Genomic DNA, 20060 nt, shown 5'->3' on the forward strand with positions numbered 1-20060 from the left:
TCATGTAAATATGCCGCATTTTGCTATAAGCTCATTTCCATCCGTAGTCCCACTTACAAATACACAACAGCTAACATGACAAAACAGAGAGACCTGCCTTGAAACAAATTTTAAGAACACCATACCAAGTTTAAACCCAACTAAAAAAAACATACTGTACCGTCTAATACCTAAACAATAAAATAGTATGTTTGAAGAAAAATGTTTTAGTTGTGTTTTAAAAGTAAACAACATGGGGCTTTCCCTGGTGACAGGGATGCTATTCCATCGTAGACTTCCTTTGATGGAGAAGACATTCAGTTTATAAGTGGTCTGCCTACAATGGACCTCACACAGAGTCCCCTCTGGTGTCTGACCTTAGAGTCACATCCAGTGTCTCTCTTCCTGGGAGAGACACTGGATAAAATCACACACATAGGAGGCGGAGGTGATACTTTTCCAAAATGCTCATGCTACAATGACGTTATGAGTTTGGACCTTGATAGCTCTCTCGAAAAGCTGTTCAATTGTTTGCAGGACTGGAGCCTATAGACCTATAGGGCACGGTCACACTCACACATACAAGTCAGAGGTCAGAAAATTGCCCTGTTCACTTCTATTCCACGAGAGTGAATGGGAGAAGCTTCCTGTTGCAGCGAGTTGATGAGTCGCTTCCATCGCATCTAAAGCAGATTTTGTTAACTTTGCCCAGGGCATCAATCAACCAAAAGGAAAGAAGCTTGCATGTGGTTGATCCCATTTGGCAGAACGTCACTTTGTAGACACTCCCATCAGCCACTCAAGTGTCAAAGTTCAAAGGAACGGCAGGAAATGCCGCTATAGACAGCGTTATTCCGAGCTTGATATGTGATCACGCCCACTGTGTCAACCAGTACAACGTACTGTAGGTCAAAGAAAATACACATCAGAAAACCATCACTGCCCACAATCCACAAGACAGCAAGGGCAATCGCCGTGTTTGATGCTTAACCACTTAAATAACTGCATCCTTATTATGGGGAAAGCGTTTGAAGAAAATAGAACGGCCCATCTGCTTTTTTCAGCGAAAACCTTCCCCACAATAACAGAAAACAGAAAAGACACTATAGAGCCTTGAGGGACTCTGGTCAACCATATATAGGGTTTAAGTGGTTAAATAAGCGCGTGTTAGCAACTTCCACTCCTTCCACTAGCAGTGACACTGACCCTTTGCCTCCCTCTAGTCTAACATCACTGTGCGCTGGCGCAGCTGATCAGAAACGGAGAGGAGGTCATCACAATTAAAAGAAGATCTTGCATGATATCTAAATACAACTAGATTTTGCCTAGTCCCGGAAAAGACGAGCTGTGACTGGCCAGGTGTCACTTTGAGTGACAGCCTCGTGAGGCCCCTCCCCTATGTGAGGCTTCTCCTCTTCATCCATGCACCCCGGGTTTGTATCCTGCTCGTGCCACTTTTTTTCTGCCGCTGCAGACAACTTTTTCTTTTACCGATAAAGTATAATTATTGACGGAGGCGCGCCGTCTCAGGTGACCTTGAGCCACGTGAGACATCACCGAATGAGCGGAAGCGAGGGAGTCGCCGTGTCGAACGTTGCGAAGGACACAAGAGCTGATATACCGCCGTCCGAGTTAAATACACTGGGGGACAGAATAGAAAATATTGTTGTGGGGACTGCTTCTGCGTCCGACTGCGGCTCAAAAGGACTGCAAGGCTTTCAGCCAATCAAAAGCAAGCAGGGTGGCGCTTGGCAGAATCTAGTTGTATAAAAAAAATCATGCAAAGAGCATAGAGAAATCTGACAACTGCACAGCATACTTCAAAACAACACAGATTCTTGTGGTATGTTCATATCGTCGTTGTCGGCCGGAAACCTCTTATCTCCATATTCTACATTTTTATGTTTTATTTTCTTCATAAATTAACGCCCTACTTGATCATAGCGTCACACAAAAGCATCAAAAGTAGTAGAGACACAAGCAAAGCGACGTGTTTCAAGCTTGTCGACCTGCTACTTTTACTATTTTTGAATTTGAATAACTGTTTTGGAAATATGAGGTTTACACCCGACAGAGACGATATAACAATTTGATTTTAAACAGTGAGATTCGTCAGGATTCGGCAGGAACACACTAGTGGAAGCTTTTCTCCAGCATCCGAATGGTAATAATGTCAAACACTGTTTTGGATCTCTAGGGCTATGCCTCAGCTTGTACTGATGGGGCAGCTGCTGTCATATCAGCCCTAGGGGTTATCAATGCTCTGCCCTATGGGGTTATCAGTTATCAGCCTCTATCACCCCTTTCCCAGGTCCAATAATAATGGCTGGATATGTGATAAAAAATACTGTATTAGAGTGAGGTGTTATTTTCATAGTTTGCCATGTCCTTTAATTCAAATTTGGACATACAGTACAGTTAACTGTAGCTTACACAACTTATAAGTACTGAAACATACAGTGTGTGTGTGTGTGTGTGTGTGTGTGTGTGTGTGTGTGTGTGTGTGTGTGTGTGTGTGTGTGTGTGTGTGTGTGTGTATACCGGTATATACATATAGTAATTAAGCTTCCAAGTTGTTTTGCCCTTACTCCCCCAGTACAATAAGCTACCAATTAAAGATGCAATCAGGGTTGGACAATATACTTATTGTATAAAGTGGGGTCATTCCACTACACTTGTCATTACAGTCTACACATAGGCCCGAAGAAAAACTGTCATACTGACAGAAATGTCACTTATTATTATGTTCAGGGACTCAGGGATCTACAGTCTCTCTCTCTCTCTCTCGCGCACACACACACACACACACACACACACACACACACACACACACACACACACACACACACACACACACACTAGTATGTATATATGAGTAGCATTAATACTCAGCAGGCAACTGGAGCAATAGATTGGAATGGCCTCATGCACAATAGAGTAAGATAGCATATCTTTACATCTTCAGCACTGTGAGCATACTGTACATTATGGATTTAATCTACCCTGCAAAGCCAGACAGCAGCTATATGGGTTTGTCATTAGGGCTGCACAGAAAACAGCATGCACACAAAAAGAGAACATTGCAGATATAGGGAGAGTGGGAGCCTAGTATGGCGGTTCCATGGATGGAATGAGCATAACAAAAGGGGTGGTACAATGTACAGTATTATCATCATCACATTTCTGCAATATTCAAAATCAATAAACAGAGGTTTCATAAAGGGAGAACCACGGTGACAAGAAGCTGGACACATTTTATAACATAGCTGGAAAACAAAAGAAGATAATGAGGATATACGATGCTGAATGAACCATGAATGTGTCAGTCTGACACACATAGTAAACCTACCTTGATGATGTGAAAGGTTTCCTGGAGGAGCGACCACTGGATGTTACATTTATTTACGTCAGCTGCCTGGGGAAATTAATCTGTGCGAATGTCCGTTCAGTTCAGTATCCCATTCGCCAAGAGCTGGAACAATGTTGTAGTGTATGAGGAGGAGAAACCCCAACAACAGCAATAACCGTGAATAAAAAAGGGGAAAAAAATACAAGCGACTGTGTTCCTATTTAGTTAGGCTGACAGCTCTTCGCTGTTAAAAGGTTGCCTATTACGTTATTATTCTCTACCAACTCTTTATATCAGAAACGCCCGCATATTATTGTGCAGCATATTGGCGGCTACACAAAAGGCGAACAAAATCCAGTTTTTAGCGTTTTCAACCCGCGCTCGTGTCCAATAGTCTACATGTTGTGCGGTTCCTGGGTGTTGTTGGTGTGGATGGATGGATGCTGCTGTGGAAGCAGATGAAAGATGCTCTTCAGGCTGAGGCTGCGAGCAGAGCTGATCTCACTGAGCAGGTCCCTTTCTCCTGATGCTGCCTACGGAAGCCCGGATGGTCCAAGTAAAGCGTATGAGTTTTATACAGTAGCGTCAGTTCAGAAAAAGCTAAGGTATGGCAACATGACTGGCGCCCTCCTCGCGCACGTGCAAGACACCAATCATGTTGCCATACCTTAGCAACAGCCACGATGAAAAGTACATTTTATTATGTCACTCTGTAGCCAAGGTATGGCAGCTGCCATAGCTTGCCATATACCCAATTGAGCTCACTTGAGTAAAAGTACAAAATTATTGGCATCAAAATATACTTACTTAAAGGAGTAGTTCACCCCCAAAATGACTTTTTTTTTTCTTCTATTGATTACTCAAACGCCATGGAGACTTGAGTTCAATAATATTTTTAGTTTTTTGTCACATTCCTAAGACAGTAGATTATAACAAATTTACCCTCATTGATTCCAGATGGGGACCCAAATGCATTTGGGTGAAAATGTATGAATTTAAGAGTGTGCAAAATGTGACCAAATGGACATTTGTACATTACATTATATCTGTATACACACAGACTCTGAGAGAGTTTAGAGTCTGATTCAAATTGATAAATGAACACCTGCAGTCTTCATCATTCTTCATCACCACCATCTTCATCATCATCATTATTATCATCATAATCACCACCCCCTCCTCCTCCTCCTCCTCCTCCTCCTCCTCCTCATCATCATCACACTGATAACACACTATTGCTACTTTGTATTGATTTGTACTGTTGATAAGATAGAAGTATTTATAATGCCAAATGTAGGCTAAAGTATGAAAACAATAACACAGACTGACAGACAGACAGACAGACAGACAGACAGACAGACAGACAGACAGACAGACAGACAGACAGACAGACAGACAGACAGACAGACAGACAGACAGACGGACAAGGAGCATCTTAGAGCGGCCATGAGTGTTTGCTCTATTATTTAGCCCCCTCTAGTGGTGTATATCTGAATTGAGTGTGTATTATTTAATTGGTAATAATATTATTAGACCAATATCGTAGTTCTAAAATTACATCCGGCCAAGACAGAAAATCTGTCATTTCTGCGTGTCCCTTGATAGCTCTATCATGAAAGTACCAGGAATGCTCATGAGCATCATGGGATTCAAAAATGTTGAATACTGTTTTTCATAAATGAATTCTTGAATTTTGCTCAGTCTAAGAATAACGTCTCAATTTCAATTATTATATTTATTATTAATTAAATTAAGAGTTTGCAGCCTGCAGTAAAATAATCCCAAAAAGTAGCCTACTAAAATCAGTAGGTCTTACACAGGACACAAGAACATTACATTGCTGTTGCTCAGTCTTTCTGAGTCATTCATCTAGCAGGCCTATTGGTGTTCACTTTCACTTCTACAATTAAGATAGATTCATATTAAAAGTGTTTCCTGGCTGCAAGCATTCATGCGTTGAAGAGACCGTTTCCATAAAGTATGATTATTGCTTCACCCAGTGGAAATAATCAGTCACTACAGGCTGAACATTATATGAAGTGATCTGCAGATTGGTAACTAATTTATGTCTGTGGTCAAATCAAGGTTTAATTTAAGTACAGACCTACCAGCCACAACCTCGTTATTCATAATTATACGTCAGGACGTGAGCATTGCTCTTGAAGAAAATACAACCTTTCTTGACTGGAACATTTTTATTTATTTTTCCCCAAGGACAGTTGAGAAGCCCACGGAGTGATATATTTTTCTCATTATAATACACCATGTCGAAACAGTGAATCTTTTTTATAATCTCCATCACATCAACATATACTGTACATAGGTACCAATCACGGTCACTGAAACCTAGGACAAAGGCTGCATTCACAGCAGTTTCACCAAAACCATCTACAGTAGTTGCTCATTCTTAAGTATGGTTGTGAATAATAGAATATTGAACACTGCCAATCGTCCTGCAAATATGTTTTGGGTAAACCAAACCCAAACTATTATATATATAATATGAACCTTTTGTCATTCCCTTGACAAAGAGATGGGGGTGGGGAAGCATCACAATGATACATTTGAGATGATTTATACTCAGCCATGGTCTGTGGAATGATGCATCGCAAGTCGTGTGTTAAGAGGATACCAACCCAGTTGAGTGTTACATAGGTCATTAGGATTCATCATAGCCTTGCCAAAGAGGAAGTTGGGTACTGCACTGAAGTGTACACGACTGCAAAGGGTAACTTCCTGAAATACATCAGTGGCCCGAAAAATCGGTTCCCTTTTCAGCGAACACAAACGTTAATGTTAATGCTTAGATACTTATGTGAAATACTGGACATTACCTCAGAAATGAAGGGGAATGGGAATATTTTCTGACCACTTTACCTCCAAGCATAACCACTAAACCCTATATAGTTGGTTATACATCAAAGAGCTAAAGAGATCTACAAGCTCATGACATGTTGGCTTGTACATCTATTTAAAAAACAAAAACAATTTTAGAATTTCTTCCCAAAATAGGGACACCAGGGTTAATGTGGTGTATGGAGACAATGTGTAGGTAATAATAAAACATCAAAAAGATCGTTCTGACACTGGCTAAAGATTCTTCCTACTCAACTTAAAGGCTCTCTGAAGACCAGGTTGGATGCCTCTGTTATACACACTAAGTTTGGTCAATTTAGGAATGTTAGAAAACAAAAAGTGATAAAGTGGTTATGGCATAACCACCACCTAAGTCAAAACACCACTCCTGTAGCGTACTCAGGTACATTCAAACAGTTATAAAAAGAAAAGTGAGGAGGAACATATCCTTGCACAAGACTTAGAAACGTCACCACCTGTAAAGCAGTTTGACTCTGCAATGATAGAAGTGCTAATTTAACAGTGAACAAATATTTATGAACTCGGATACAAATGGATAGATTAACCCAAAGGATTTTACTGTGTACCATGTACTAAATAACAGTTATTGAACCTAATCTCAATGTATTCTCCCTCTAATGAACCATTTCATTGCCATCAGGCAGAGACTTTTTATATCCATATTCCAACGTTTTCTTTCATAAATTGATGCCCTACTTCATCATACAAGAGTGTAGTGTTAAAATAGTGAAAATAGCATTTCTTCGAGCTCAGCTATTTTAACTATTTTTATGAAAAGGAAACGAATGTGGACAAATGTTTCCACTCGACAGTGAGGATTTGAATGAGGGACAGAGACCTGAGACAGCCAGGATGTTGATTTTGCCCATGGTCAAACTATTCGTAGATAAAGGCTCAACCAGTTCCATGGCGTTTCTTAAAAGCCATTTTGTGGCTTAAGCCAGCTTCGATAAATACTGTACACGGGCCACTGTGTGGATAAGGACCACTTGTTTTCAACAACAAAACAATACAAAAATCAAACGGCAAATTTGACAGACCAGGCTATTGTACATAGAATGGTAAACACCCTCATGCTTCATCACAGGATAAACTAAAAACAAACAAAAAGCACACACACACACAAACATCCTATATACGCACGCACACAAATATTTCCAAATATTCTATTTCTATTCACATTTTTAACCAATCACTTGTGAAGAGTGTCAATCACACACACAAATTAATGTATGACAAACATGTAAAACAAAAACAAAAAAAATGTGTAGATGTAATAATTAAAGGCAAATGCAGTTGAAGGAGGTGAATATCTGATTGCATTTTCCTCAAATTCACTTGTGTTCATATACAGATGATAATGTATTCACCTGCCATTCATGTAGAAGACAAAAAGGGGAGTGAAAATCTAGTCCGCATTACAGAAACTTCTTGTAACCATTGCTTACATACAATGTTGATAAGTTTTATTTAGGATTTACAGCCGTTTACTGAGAGCAATGAGCTGGAATTTTAAATGACAACTGTACACAACAGCAAGAGCCCTGTTAGATCTACCATGATCTGTCTGGCAGCACTGACTGAAGTAACATGGCATTGATATAGTGGCCATTTCAAGCACAAACTAATCAATTTATAAATCCAAAATGTTTGCGGGGACAAGGAAGCATTTGATTACTCATTTGGCTTTTTTTTTACTATGAACAAAACAAAGTGAGATGTAAAAGAACTGCTATAACAAGAATTAAATCATTTCTTTTTTAAAAAGCTGCTGGTTTACATTTCTGCGTTTCATTTGACTCCACAACTGTTCTGAAAGACTTAACACCTGGGTGTGCCACTCTTCAACAAGTGATGGTTAAAAACAATCACCGACAAAAAACAAAAAATACATTTAAATAATTTACGATGTATTTACACAATAGTCCATCTTATTTTCCAGCAGGATGTCTTCTGTAAATCTTCTTGTTTTGGATATAAACTTCTAGTCTCCCATCTTTACTTTCGATGTCTGGAAGAAATGAGAAACATGGTTATTACACAAAATGATCAAATCCAGTGAAAAAAAAACAACCACAAAAGCAAAAAATCTAGACTATTTATACTTTCAGACAGAATGTCCATTCTAAGTAAATCTCAATATCCTTGTCTCAAGCTGTCTGGTGGAAATCTGACAGACACAAAGTAAAAACAGTATGGGAAGAAATGGCCAAAACAAACCTCAAAACAAAATCAAGAATCTTAATTTATGATCAGATTAAACAACAAATTACGACAACAAAGAAAGAAAGAAGAACGAAGAAAGAAAAATAGCACAGCTCATGTCAGTCACCTGCAGGATGGCTACAATGACGCCAAAAAGGCCAATGGCGCTGCCAAAGATTTCCACAATGAGGATCTTTACAAAGAGGCTGGCATTCTGCGCATCAGCCAGGGCTGCCCCGCTGCCCACAATGCCCACGCAGATGCCACAGAAAAGGTTGGAGAAGCCCACCGTCAAACCTGCGCCAAACATGGAGTACCCTGAAAGGACATAATGAGACACACTCAATAAGCCACGATAATCAATCTCTACCTCAGTCAATGAAACAAATCAGGACTGTTGAAATATTGGGCTGATAACGTTGCATTAAATTAAGGAAGAATTATTGAGTCTTTGCTACTATATTCAAAACATAAATAATAAATAAAAAAAGAAGATTAATTCATCGAAATTAATCGTAAACAAATATTTGACCTGAGAATTTTTTCTTTCAATAAAAACACATTTTGGTATACGAGTGAATCAGTAGTGGCATTTCCATAAAGCCTCTTAATGCGCATTAAGCCTTTTGCGCTTAAATATTTTTATGGAAAATTCGAATAAACTTTCATTATCCTCAAAAACTTTTATCCGCTTGGAGGAGGTGGATTTTGAGGCTTTATCGAATTAACTAAATGCGCATTTGGGAATGGAAACGGGTCAGACAATAAATGTGAATACATTGACGTTCTGGGTCCATATCGTCCTCCAACTTAACACTTTCCCCTGCCGCTTAACGTCCATTGTATAGCGTTAGCCCACAAAACAAACCGGTTGTTTGTTACACACGGAGTGACACAGACCGTGTGTAAATTCCTCCCGTTTTCACCTCACAGATCTCATCACACAGTGTTGCGTGCCAAAAGTGGCCGATCTACAAGCTCACAGCAGCTCGCATCCGCGTCTCCGCGCCGCACTGTGAGCTTGCAGATCGGCCACCTTTCCAGAGGATGCTGAAACTAGCAGCATGAGTGTGCACACTGTGCAGCGATCGGGTCACAGCAGTCAGACATGCAGTGCTCACGTCTCGGTTCGGTCTGAAAAAATCAGCCCAATCAACTCATGCGACCATCGCTAATTCGAATGACACCAGCAAATGGAAACAGGCTAAATTCGCTTTGTCTTAATGCGAATTTCTGATCATCTGCTTCCTATTTTCGAATAAGCTTATGGAAACATGGCTAATGACTGAGTTTGTTAAATCACAATTTCCCGTCCACTGGGCCAAGCAAAGTGGTCTTAGGCACCGGTATGATGAATACGCCTGAAACTCTTCCAGTGAGAAAGGTTCTGTAGTGCAAAAACTAAGTGTTAAAATTGCAGCAGCTACGGGCGGGCTCTGAGCGGATCTGAGCCAATAGAGTCTGATTGCAGACCACGTGAAACCCAGGAGGCGGATTCTGGGTGTAACGTCATGCTGACAAGCCAATATGAGTGGTTGGAGTTGGCACTCCCAGACTGTGATAGACACGGCCCGATCCAATCACCTGCTAAAGAATTTGAAAAAATGGCCCGCCCCTTACATCGGGTCTGCCGGAGCAATCCCAGATGATGGTAAGCAGAGCGGTATGCAGCCAGGCATACGCACTGCTGCTATCATCTGGCGCAGTCAGGTTAGTTATTTTACTGTAATTACTTAATCGAAATGAATCAGTTAAAGTCCCAGCCCTAATTTAAATATATTACAGGCTAAAGTAGTTCTATATAAAAAGATATATCTAGCGGATTAAAAAACGTATTTCCTCCCTAAGTGGATAACTGTTTTCTTACCAGCTTGGTAGTTCCTTGCTCCAATGGTCTCAGGGGTAGTTCCACTGAAATTCTGCAAAGAGAGATGGGTTTAATCACTCAATTAAATCAAATGATTTTCCGCGCCGGCAAGGCGGACGAATAGGTACCGGCCCCGGCTGTCCCGGTCGCTCCTAGCCGGAGTTACGGCATTTTATGTGAGCTGCAGTGTAGGGGGTCCTCCACTGGGGGCGCCACCACTTTTGCATCCGTTCTGGAGCAGCAGGAGTCGGTGGTCCCCGGGAATTCCCCGTGAGCAGCCCCGTTGGGGTGGTCATTTGGTCATGTTTGCGCATTTGGTCATTTTTTACATCTGGGGGTCCCCCAGGGACCTGGGGGTCCCTGGAGCTCCGGGGGGTTGTAGTTTGGCAGCCAAGGAACGTGTGTGCAAAATTTGGCATGGATCGGGGCAACGGTTGCGGAGATATAAGCAGGGAAAAAGTGTGACGTGTGAGGTGTGACAGACAGACTGACGGACTGACTGACGGACGGACGGACGGACGGACGGACGGACGGACGGACGGACGGACGGACTCACTCACAGTTTGTGCAGGTTTTGATAGTAAATGCGACCTACGGTCGCAATAATGACATAAATAAAGGTTGCCATGCTTACCTCTGCCATGTTGCTTATAACAATAGCCATGATGATTCCATAGATGGCGACAGCCTCACAGAAGATAATGCTAGGGAGAGAGAGAAGGATCAGGACTGTGATTAGGGCTGTCACAATCAGGACATTTTCTTTGACAATTTGTCACACATAAACAAATAATTGTGATTAACGATTTAATTGTGTTCCTGGCACCAGGGCAGCCGATGGGGAGGCAAAGGGTACTGTTGTCCCCCCTCCCGGAAAGGGGGGGCCCTACGGTGGGGGGGCACCCATTGAACGGGACTCGGGAGCAGTCTAGTTTGTGTAGGAAAGATTTGAGCGACTGTGAAAGAACTTTCTCCCAAGGTAAGATTAAGACATCATGCTTTATAAGCCTAAACGGTTCTGCTGCTGTGTAGAACTGTTTTTAATATATTTTTTACTTTAAAAATAAATAATTTCCCATGAAAAACCCGTATAAGGTCGTATAAGGTCTTTGATCTTGACCCCCCTCCCAAAAATCTGTACGACGGGCCAGCCTGGCACTGAACATTGGAGCCTATTCATAAAAATTACATTTCTTTTGCCTTTTAGTCTTTGTACAAAACCTGGGTCTCGGGAAAGGCACAAAATAAATTCAAGACATACAACCACAAAATACCTAAAAACTGAAGAGCCCTGAAACTGAGGGAGTTTTTAAAGATTGTCATGACTTTTTAGGGTATGTTCTCACTGTCCGCCCTATAATAAGCACAGCCTTTTGACATTCAAAGCTATGAGAAATGACCAAAAGGCCACCACATAGACGCGTAAAATGTGGCCGTACCACTGTCAGATGGAGGATGTATGACTCCAGCAGAAAAAAATGACAATTTGTGAGAGGAGAGAATGTTAATGTATACATATGGTCCGCTACAGATTTATCATGGATGGTTGCAGCAAAGGCTGCATCTGTGATTTAACATCTCGGACAAATGACAGTTAAGCACTAGATCGTACGGATTTCAGGGTCCAATTCCATTTTAGCTGCACCATAGAAGCAGACAAAAACGACTACCTATATAAGTTACAACAACATTATGCAATAACTCTGCAAAAACGTGCAGAATAAAACAAGGCAATGAGCATGTGCAGGGATGGAGACTGAAAAAAGTCGTTTCATAACGTTCTGGGAAAATGTACAATATTCTACATAACAGTACATCTCTGGGACTCGTCTGGAAACATGGAGATGTATAATTTCCCATTATAAGCTATATTTGTTTTGGCAAGACTTTCCACACTATTAAGTAGGTGAAATCCATTTTCTAGTCTTGAAATGTTCATAAGCCATGATAAAAGAATTTTAAGCCGGCCTCATCCTTGAACCATTTTCAACCTGGCATGGCATCCCTATTTTTGACGTCATTAGACAGTCATATAGTCAAAACATTCTCCCTCATGTGCCTCTTTTCTGACAGAGGTCTATGCAAGCCATTAAAATACCTATGGCGAGCCAGAGTACTAAGAAAGACCCCCGTGTTGGGTAGAAACCTTGTTATGTCCAAAATGTTTTAGGAAAGGGGAAAAAGAAGATGTGCTCCAATGTATCCAATTTAGTTATTATGTAGTCACAAGCTCTTGTTAATACTTTTCTTTAGTTCAATATTCATAACACACACTTAACCACTTTCACATTCAAATTCAAAAATCATTTTGCATCGTGACGCATTGTAAATGGTGCATTTATATAGTGCTTTTTATCCAAAGCGCTTTACACAGATTGTGCATTACATTGACCAATTCACACACACATTCACGGACCGTCTGTGGAGGAAACCATGCAAGGCACCAGCCTGCTCATCGGGAGCAATTAGGGGTTCAGTGTCTTGCTCTAGGACACTAGACACCGACTCTGGGGGACCCGGGATCAAACTGGGAACCTCACGGTTCCCATCCAGCCGCTCTACCGGCCACTCTTCCCCTGAGCCACTGCCACCCCTGCATTGAGCTTGTAGATCAGATCTGCTATTTTTGCTGCTTCAGTGTTACACTGTAGTATGACGAATTAGGGCATTTACGAAAAAGTCCAAGATACAAGCTTTCTGCCCGACAGCAACGATATGCATTTGGCCACAGACCGCCCATTTGATACAATGTTTTGTCCCTGGGACCCCAATCTACAAAGTCAAATTGTCAGTGATTTAACTCCATATGGCTCCATCTGGACCCCTGGTGGCCTCCGATGTTGAGTGGCTTAAAGTCCCACTGCAACGGAAGTGCTCCACTTGTTACACTTACGTATGGTGACGCATTTCCTAGAGAAAAGGGCCACAAAGGCAGGACATAGTGCTGGGAGGAATGTGATTTGATGGTCAAAAAGTAGGCGGGCCATAACTCATTCAAGACATTAATATGTAAAGACGGGCAACGCTGAATGTCACAGCTTTTCCGTAGCAGCCCTCCCATGGACTGTAACAAGGCAGCGGCTATGGAAACAATTTGTGTTCATAGGAGGAGACGTTGGCCGCGGCTTGTGATTGGCTGAAACCAGCGCTCCGCTCTGCGGAGAGGACGAACGGGGAGGCGGGGGAATCCCGCAAACCAGCGCAGTGAACAGTGGCTCGCGGGGAGTTTTTAAAGTAGTTGAAGTTGATTGACACAGGCACCTGCCAATCATTCTGACCCCATGAATTATTAAGTAGAGTCAACGTACGTCATCATGCATGAGGTTTTTGTTTAGGGGGTGTACTAAGGGCTGTAATTATTTTGTTAAAATACACAAACACCGGAATCTATCACTTTTTTTGACATCTACTGTTAGGTATGGCCATATCACTACATATGCTCTAAAAGAGTGAAAAGCATATTTTTCTTTGCAGCATGCCTAGCATAAATATGCACTAAAGTGTGTTGTTTGAGCCTACCTGACCAAATTCTTAGTTTTGATTCGTGGAGCCTTCACACCACCACCAATGATGCTGGAACCGGTGATGTAGATTCCCCTGGAATGCCAAAACACAGAAATTGAGCAACCATGCAAATAGCAACTCATCTAAAAATCAACATTAACTCAATCAATTGCTTTGACATTATGTACAGCAGTTTCAAGATAATCATGTTTTTTATGGACTGTCTCTCCTGGCATTTCCAATACATCAAAAGGAACCACATCCCTCCATCCATGGCAGACGGGGGTTCCTGTATTACCAAAGACTTTCCACTTCCACAATACGTGTTCTGCTCTGAGCATTTACAGAATGAGGAAACTGTTCTTTTAATATCTGGAAAAGCCGCGTCCAATTTCCCATGGTTCACGCTGGCATGAAACTCAAACTAGCATTAAACTCAGAACATGTTTCTAGAATTATTTGTCCATTAAATGTTTACTGAACAACAGTGAGCACACATGCAGGCTTTACAGCAATGTCCAGCTTTATATATAAAAATAGTTAAGACAAAAATAGTTAAGACACATTCAAGGGGCGGCCAAGTTTTTTGCTTAGTTTAAGGAAGGAATATGAATATGTGACTAATTCACAAACCACAACCTGTATTGTTCCAGTGAGTGTGAATTTCAAAGTGTTGATCTTTAGCACACACGTTCACTTCCAGAACTTTCACATAAAAAAAAAGAAAAACTAAACAAGTACTCACCAGGCAGCCCCCACCACAGACAGCGAGATGGCCAGACCAATGCCCAGGTTGGCCCACATAAAAGGAGAGGTCTCGGTCAGGAACCTGAGAAAAGAGAGTGAGACAAACACCTTTTTAAAACAGAAGTTTAGAAGCAATCCTGCCATTTAAGTTTATTTTTTATGGAGCATCGGTTCTGGTATATTATAGTGTAGCAACATAAGAAGACAGTTCTACAGCAGCCTCTGGTGTCATAATATAAGTATTTTGTCAGTATGATGACATATATCCCATGTGGAGTAAAAAAAATAGAGAAAAAATAAGAAAACAGGAGGGACAACCTAGGCAACATTTGAGAAAACAATATACTCCTACTAGAGCTTAAATCGGGCCAAAATATGTGAGCCCGGCCCAGCCCAGCCGAAAGTCAGCCCGAGCTCGGCCCAAAGCCCGATACATAATTGACAATTGAGACCGTCACAGCCCGCAGCCTGACATGCTAAACCAGCTTAATTGATGCATTGTAGCAGCACCGTCCTAATTACTGTATGGAACAAATAAACATCGGAGCCTCGCTGGAAAACACAGCTGACGGCCGCTGCTAAATCAGGAAGCAGGTGTACAGGCTGTTATAGCTACAACATTCACACTACATCTATAATAGGCCTATATTAGGATATACAAAAGTGTCTGAATGGTTTCAACGATCTCCTCCGCTCCGCTCTGCTCAGGCAGTGCATGCATGCATGCACACGCCACAGCAGACACACACAGACGGGAGCACAGCACACTCTCAACTGTCTGAAAGTTGCGCTGCAGCGCACATACAGTCACACACGCTCAACTGTGTTAAGTTGCACAGCAGCGGCGCAGCAGCGACGGCGCAGCGATAGAGTTATGAGCGCGCAGCTTACACAGTCAAAGAGACCACACTGCGCTTGCCCGACCCAGCCCAAAGCCCAACATATACGTGACAAATTGAGGCCGGCCCATCCCGCGCCGACCCGTCGGGTCCCGTCGGGCTCGGGCTGAACTTTTAAGCTCTAACTCCTACACTATAAGGGCCAAATAGCTATTTCAAGGCAGAGCCATTTTTATTAGATGATATACATTTACAAAACAAATCCAGATTCCATATCTATGCGATTGCACTGAAGTGTTTTATATCAGCTATCCATCTACACAAGCTTTATAGACTTTAACCAGACATTTTCTAGTCACTGATGAGTAAAGGTTGTTATAAGGCCCAACTGGAGGATGTAGGCCAAGATGTTGTAAAGTTGTTATGATGTCCTATACCACATGGGATAAACAATCTGATAGGAAACAGATGGGCAAGTGATTTGCTTTTACAGTGCAAAAATGGGTGATAAGACAGTTTTTGGTTTGTATGTAGTTTGTTGACCGTTGAATAAAATGAACAGAACAGATTTAAATCAACATCGATCAAAAGTAGCAGTTCATAGTCTTCAGGCCGTCTATGGCAACCAGCATCATGAATGATATCAGATCACATATCCTCAAGTGGTTTCACTACTGCTTTTTCCTCTACCGGATCAAGCCAGTGACTTGCCAGGGCCTAAAATGGTGTACACATATTTCAACCTATATATAACTTATGAACAAATACAGTATAATATCCTAGATCATCTGCTAGTACTGCTGACTGCCTGGACATTTGTGGAATCCTAACAAACACGTCCAAAACCATTACACATCTCCTGCATCTCACATTGCAATTTCACATGGAGAACTTACCATGCCACATCAAAGCGGAACCCTAGGTCAAAAATCGTATAGCAAATACCTAAAAAAGAGAAAGAGATGATTAGTATATTTGACAAGTAGAAATCACTTGACATACCACAGCAGCTCTGCATAAAAATATCATCCTTGCTTGATTGAAGTATTTCTTCTCTTTAACTCATAACATTGATGGCAGACAGATAGAACACAGTAAGGGGGGTGTAAGATGTGTCATTTCATAACATAGCCTACTTCAATTAACAATTAACACATATTTTTGCTAGTATGCACACCATGCAGAACCAGTAAGACTCCCTAATCGGGAGATAAGCGACCGTTGGTCGCTTATCTCCACAAATATCACAACCTCCACCTCTCACGTCATACGGGTAGCCATAGTTACACCTGGAATGTTGAATCTCCATATATGGAGATAACCTACGTATCACACAAAGTCTGACCTCACCAGCCCATACTTGGGCATGGACGACTTATATCTCCATATACGGAGATGGCCATATATGGAGATACGATGACATCACAGAGTCCACAGCTGATGATGTGGCGTGATGTCATACAATACACAAACAAGCCCTATATAAAGGGGCAATTCTCACCAGGGAAGAGAGCATTGCCTGGAATGTTGAATCTCCATATATGGAGATAACCTACGCATCACACAAAGTCTGACCTCACCAGCCCATACTTGGGCATGGACGACTTATATCTCCATATACGGAGATGGCCATATATGGAGATACGATGACATCACAGAGTCCACAGCTGATGATGTGGCGTGATGTCATACAATAAACAAACAAGCCCTATATACTGATGCGATACGATGACATCACAGAGTCCACAGCTGATGATGTGGCGTGATGTCATACAATAAACAAACAAGCCCTATATACTGATGCGGAGATATGAGCAGGGCAAAGGTGTGACGTGTGACGTGTGACCGACCGACCGACCGACCGACGGACGGACGGACGGCCGGTGGAGGTTTTCATAGTAAACTGCTCCCTGACGGTCGCAATCATACTAGTAGCCTATGTGTGATAGCTCACTCTCACATGAGAACTGCTGCAGTTCCTATTTTGAGAGCTTCACAGTCACCAATCAGTTGTGCACAGATGCAGCAAGCTTGGCTTGCAGGGTTGATCAATGCTATCTATGACTAATTGGCATAGAAGCATAGAGCTAATGTGTAGCATAATGTGTCATCTCTACTACTACTAAGCTGTCAAATAAACCATTCTGCTAAATTAACATTGATTTTACTATATACATTCATTGGGGTCCCAGAGATTTAAATGCCATAAATGGGGATCCATTATGTCAAAAAATGGTTGAGAATCAGAGCTGTACAAATCTTCTCTTATATGAGGGTCCCAGGCATAGCTTTTCAAATGGGGGTCCGCGGGCTAATTGGTATCAATTTGGGGGTGTTTGACATGAAAATTTGGGAACCAGTGTACTACAGCTGTCAAATAAACGAACGTCTTGTTCTATGTGGTGTACGTTGCACCGCAGGCTCCGGGGGCGTCTAATTCCCGGCGTGGACACTGAACACAACGCTAACATTCCCACAGTGCGGTTACATTGACAGTTCCTTGACTACTATTTTGCCATTTAATTCAACTGCAAATACAAATATCGATAGAGCCTGAACGGAGCTGACATTCACATTGATTATCACGACTCATATTGCACCGGTAAGTTAACCGTTCCGGGGTTTAGTCAGGCCCACAACAATACAACCGTCAAGAAGTAGTCGTTCACGCAACGGAATCAATGAATGGAACCGCGATTATATGAACGACCATCTACTCATCGCGTCCTTTTGATCCGTGTACGGAACGATTTCGATCACTTTCCGCACACGGTATATAATCGTGATGTCTTACCGACGATCAGGATGGTGCTCCAGAAGGCCAAAGTGACCCCCGTGTAGAGAATAGCGTGTCCGTTCATCATCCACTCGAGAAGCATCTACCCGGCGATACCCACTGATGTGTGCACGATATGTTGTTTATTAACTCTACGCGATGTGTGCGGTTCTGTGTTGGCAACCGACGCCAATAAGGCCCCCCAGAAAACGCCACAAAACGACGAGATTTCAGTGCCTTCGCTTCGATGGAGGAAAATCTATGGAGAAGAAGGGGAAGCTAGCTGGGTTGTTGTGTGTCAGCTGACCAGGCTGACTGCTAGCATGTGACCTGGAGACGTGACGATGACTGCTGCTGCTGCTCTGCGCGTCGGGGGGGGGGGGGGGGAGGAACAGAGCTACAAGCTAACCACGCGTCGTGAAGCGACGTGATGTTAGCTTGTAGATCTGTTCTTTATGGAGAGAGGGTTCCCTCCTCGCACGGGTCTTGCATGGTGCGGCATCGATCGAGGGCAGGCAGTCACGCACGAATGGTCGTTTAATGTTTTAATACGGGTTTGTTTTTCGCATGTGGCAGTAGTAGGATACTAAAACACAAGATTAAATTCATGTTGTATATCTTTTTTAATTCCCCTTGCCAAATACACCAAGGAGGAGAGGAGAGGAGGGCTTCATCCTCCGCTGCACCGCTCGTTGTGGACGCAAGATGGCGCCAGGTGCCTTTGTGCTTCAAACATTGAAGAGGGGTATACTAACTGGTTGGTTACATTACATACGCAACCTGTATTCATTCATTCAACAATTAAATTAGTCAATTCCTGTACTTTTTTTCTTCTTCTGGGAAAACAGTGTTTTTCTTCTCCAATATATTATTATTTTTCCATACAAAGTATTCCTTAAATATTATGTTTTCATTAATTGTAATACATTTAAACTCCTGAAATTCATGGATATTTTCTCGATTAAATTTTACTGAGCTACATATTTCACACCTACTAATTGTATTCGTTTTTTAGTTTTGGGAGAAAATAATAATAATAATAATAATAATAATATATATATATATATATATATATATATATATATATATTTATAAACATGGTAACTTAGTTGACAGCATATATAAAAACATGGTATAACTTAGTTGACAGGTTGATAGGTATCATAGGGCCGCTTGCACCAACACTGATTAAGCCTTAACCTGGTTTAAATCAAGGTTTATCTTTTAATCCAGTTGCACCAAACTTTAAACCTATAGGTACCTTAAAGGAGTGCAAATCTCTTTTTCCACTTTTTGTAATTGATGTTATCCTATGTAAAGTACTATGTTCTATTCGTCTGTCTTTCAATGTTATATGAGATACTGTACAGTCTGTACATAAAGTGGTTCCTGTGTAAACCGTAAAGCTTACTACGATCTCCTTTTAGTGATTTGTGCTGTCATGAAACTGTACTTTTTTCTATTGCAAACTGCTAATACACTCTTCAATCAATCAATCAAAACATAATCAAATGAATTCTTAGTTATTATTTTATGTTAGCAAACTGCATATTCCGTCTCTTAGTGCATTTAATTAAGACCATAATTGTGACAAAAACAATACAGATTCAGACCAGTTTAAATGGATCACTTTCAAGTTCATTATCATACATTAAACTTGCTCACAGCTCAGTAGCTTTCTTTGAAAATAGTAGTGCTTTTTTGCACAGCAACCGGTATTTGTCAGCATTTTTTGTTTGAGCTTTAAGCTTTTCCTTGAGTTTCTGATTCTCTATAAACACTTTTTGGTAGGCTACTGTCTTCCTTTCATCCTTCCTCCTTGAAGCCTTTGTCTGAAATGAAATAAACACAACAACTTTTAATATTTCAATGTTGCAGCTTTCACATTTCCTGTTTAAAATAATGAATTTTCACCAT

The 20060-nt window shown here is 41.5% G+C and overlaps 1 protein-coding gene across 1 annotated transcript; it reads right to left on the reverse strand.

Annotated features, from left to right (window-relative positions):
- Positions 1 to 5533: 5533 nt before the first annotated feature.
- atp6v0b (ATPase H+ transporting V0 subunit b) lies at positions 5534 to 18405 on the reverse strand. Its single transcript, XM_080726568.1, has 8 exons — positions 18162 to 18405; positions 16264 to 16312; positions 14527 to 14610; positions 13797 to 13874; positions 10912 to 10981; positions 10278 to 10329; positions 8538 to 8728; positions 5534 to 8216 (listed from the first exon to the last, which is right to left on the reverse strand). Exons 1-8 carry the CDS (start codon positions 18244 to 18246, stop codon positions 8190 to 8192), a joined length of 636 nt encoding a protein of 211 aa, XP_080582694.1. The 5' UTR covers positions 18247 to 18405; the 3' UTR covers positions 5534 to 8189.
- Between the last annotated feature and the right edge of the window lie 1655 nt (positions 18406 to 20060).

This window comes from Nannobrachium achirus, assembly GCF_963921795.1.
Source record: "Nannobrachium achirus genome assembly, chromosome: 5".
Classification (NCBI taxonomy): Eukaryota; Metazoa; Chordata; class Actinopteri; order Myctophiformes; family Myctophidae; genus Nannobrachium; species Nannobrachium achirus.

Bases quoted from the DNA above. Each gene is read 5' to 3' on its own strand.
- atp6v0b (XM_080726568.1), bottom strand. From the start codon at position 18,246: ATGCTTCTCGAGTGGATGATGAACGGACACGCTATTCTCTACACGGGG. The intron at 14,611-16,263 runs GTAAGTTCTCCA...CTCTTTTCTCAG, and splicing joins TTCCGCTTTGATGTGGCATG to GTTCCTGACCGAGACCTCTC. The intron at 10,982-13,796 runs GTAGGCTCAAAC...CTCTCTCCCTAG, and splicing joins AAAACTAAGAATTTGGTCAG to CATTATCTTCTGTGAGGCTG.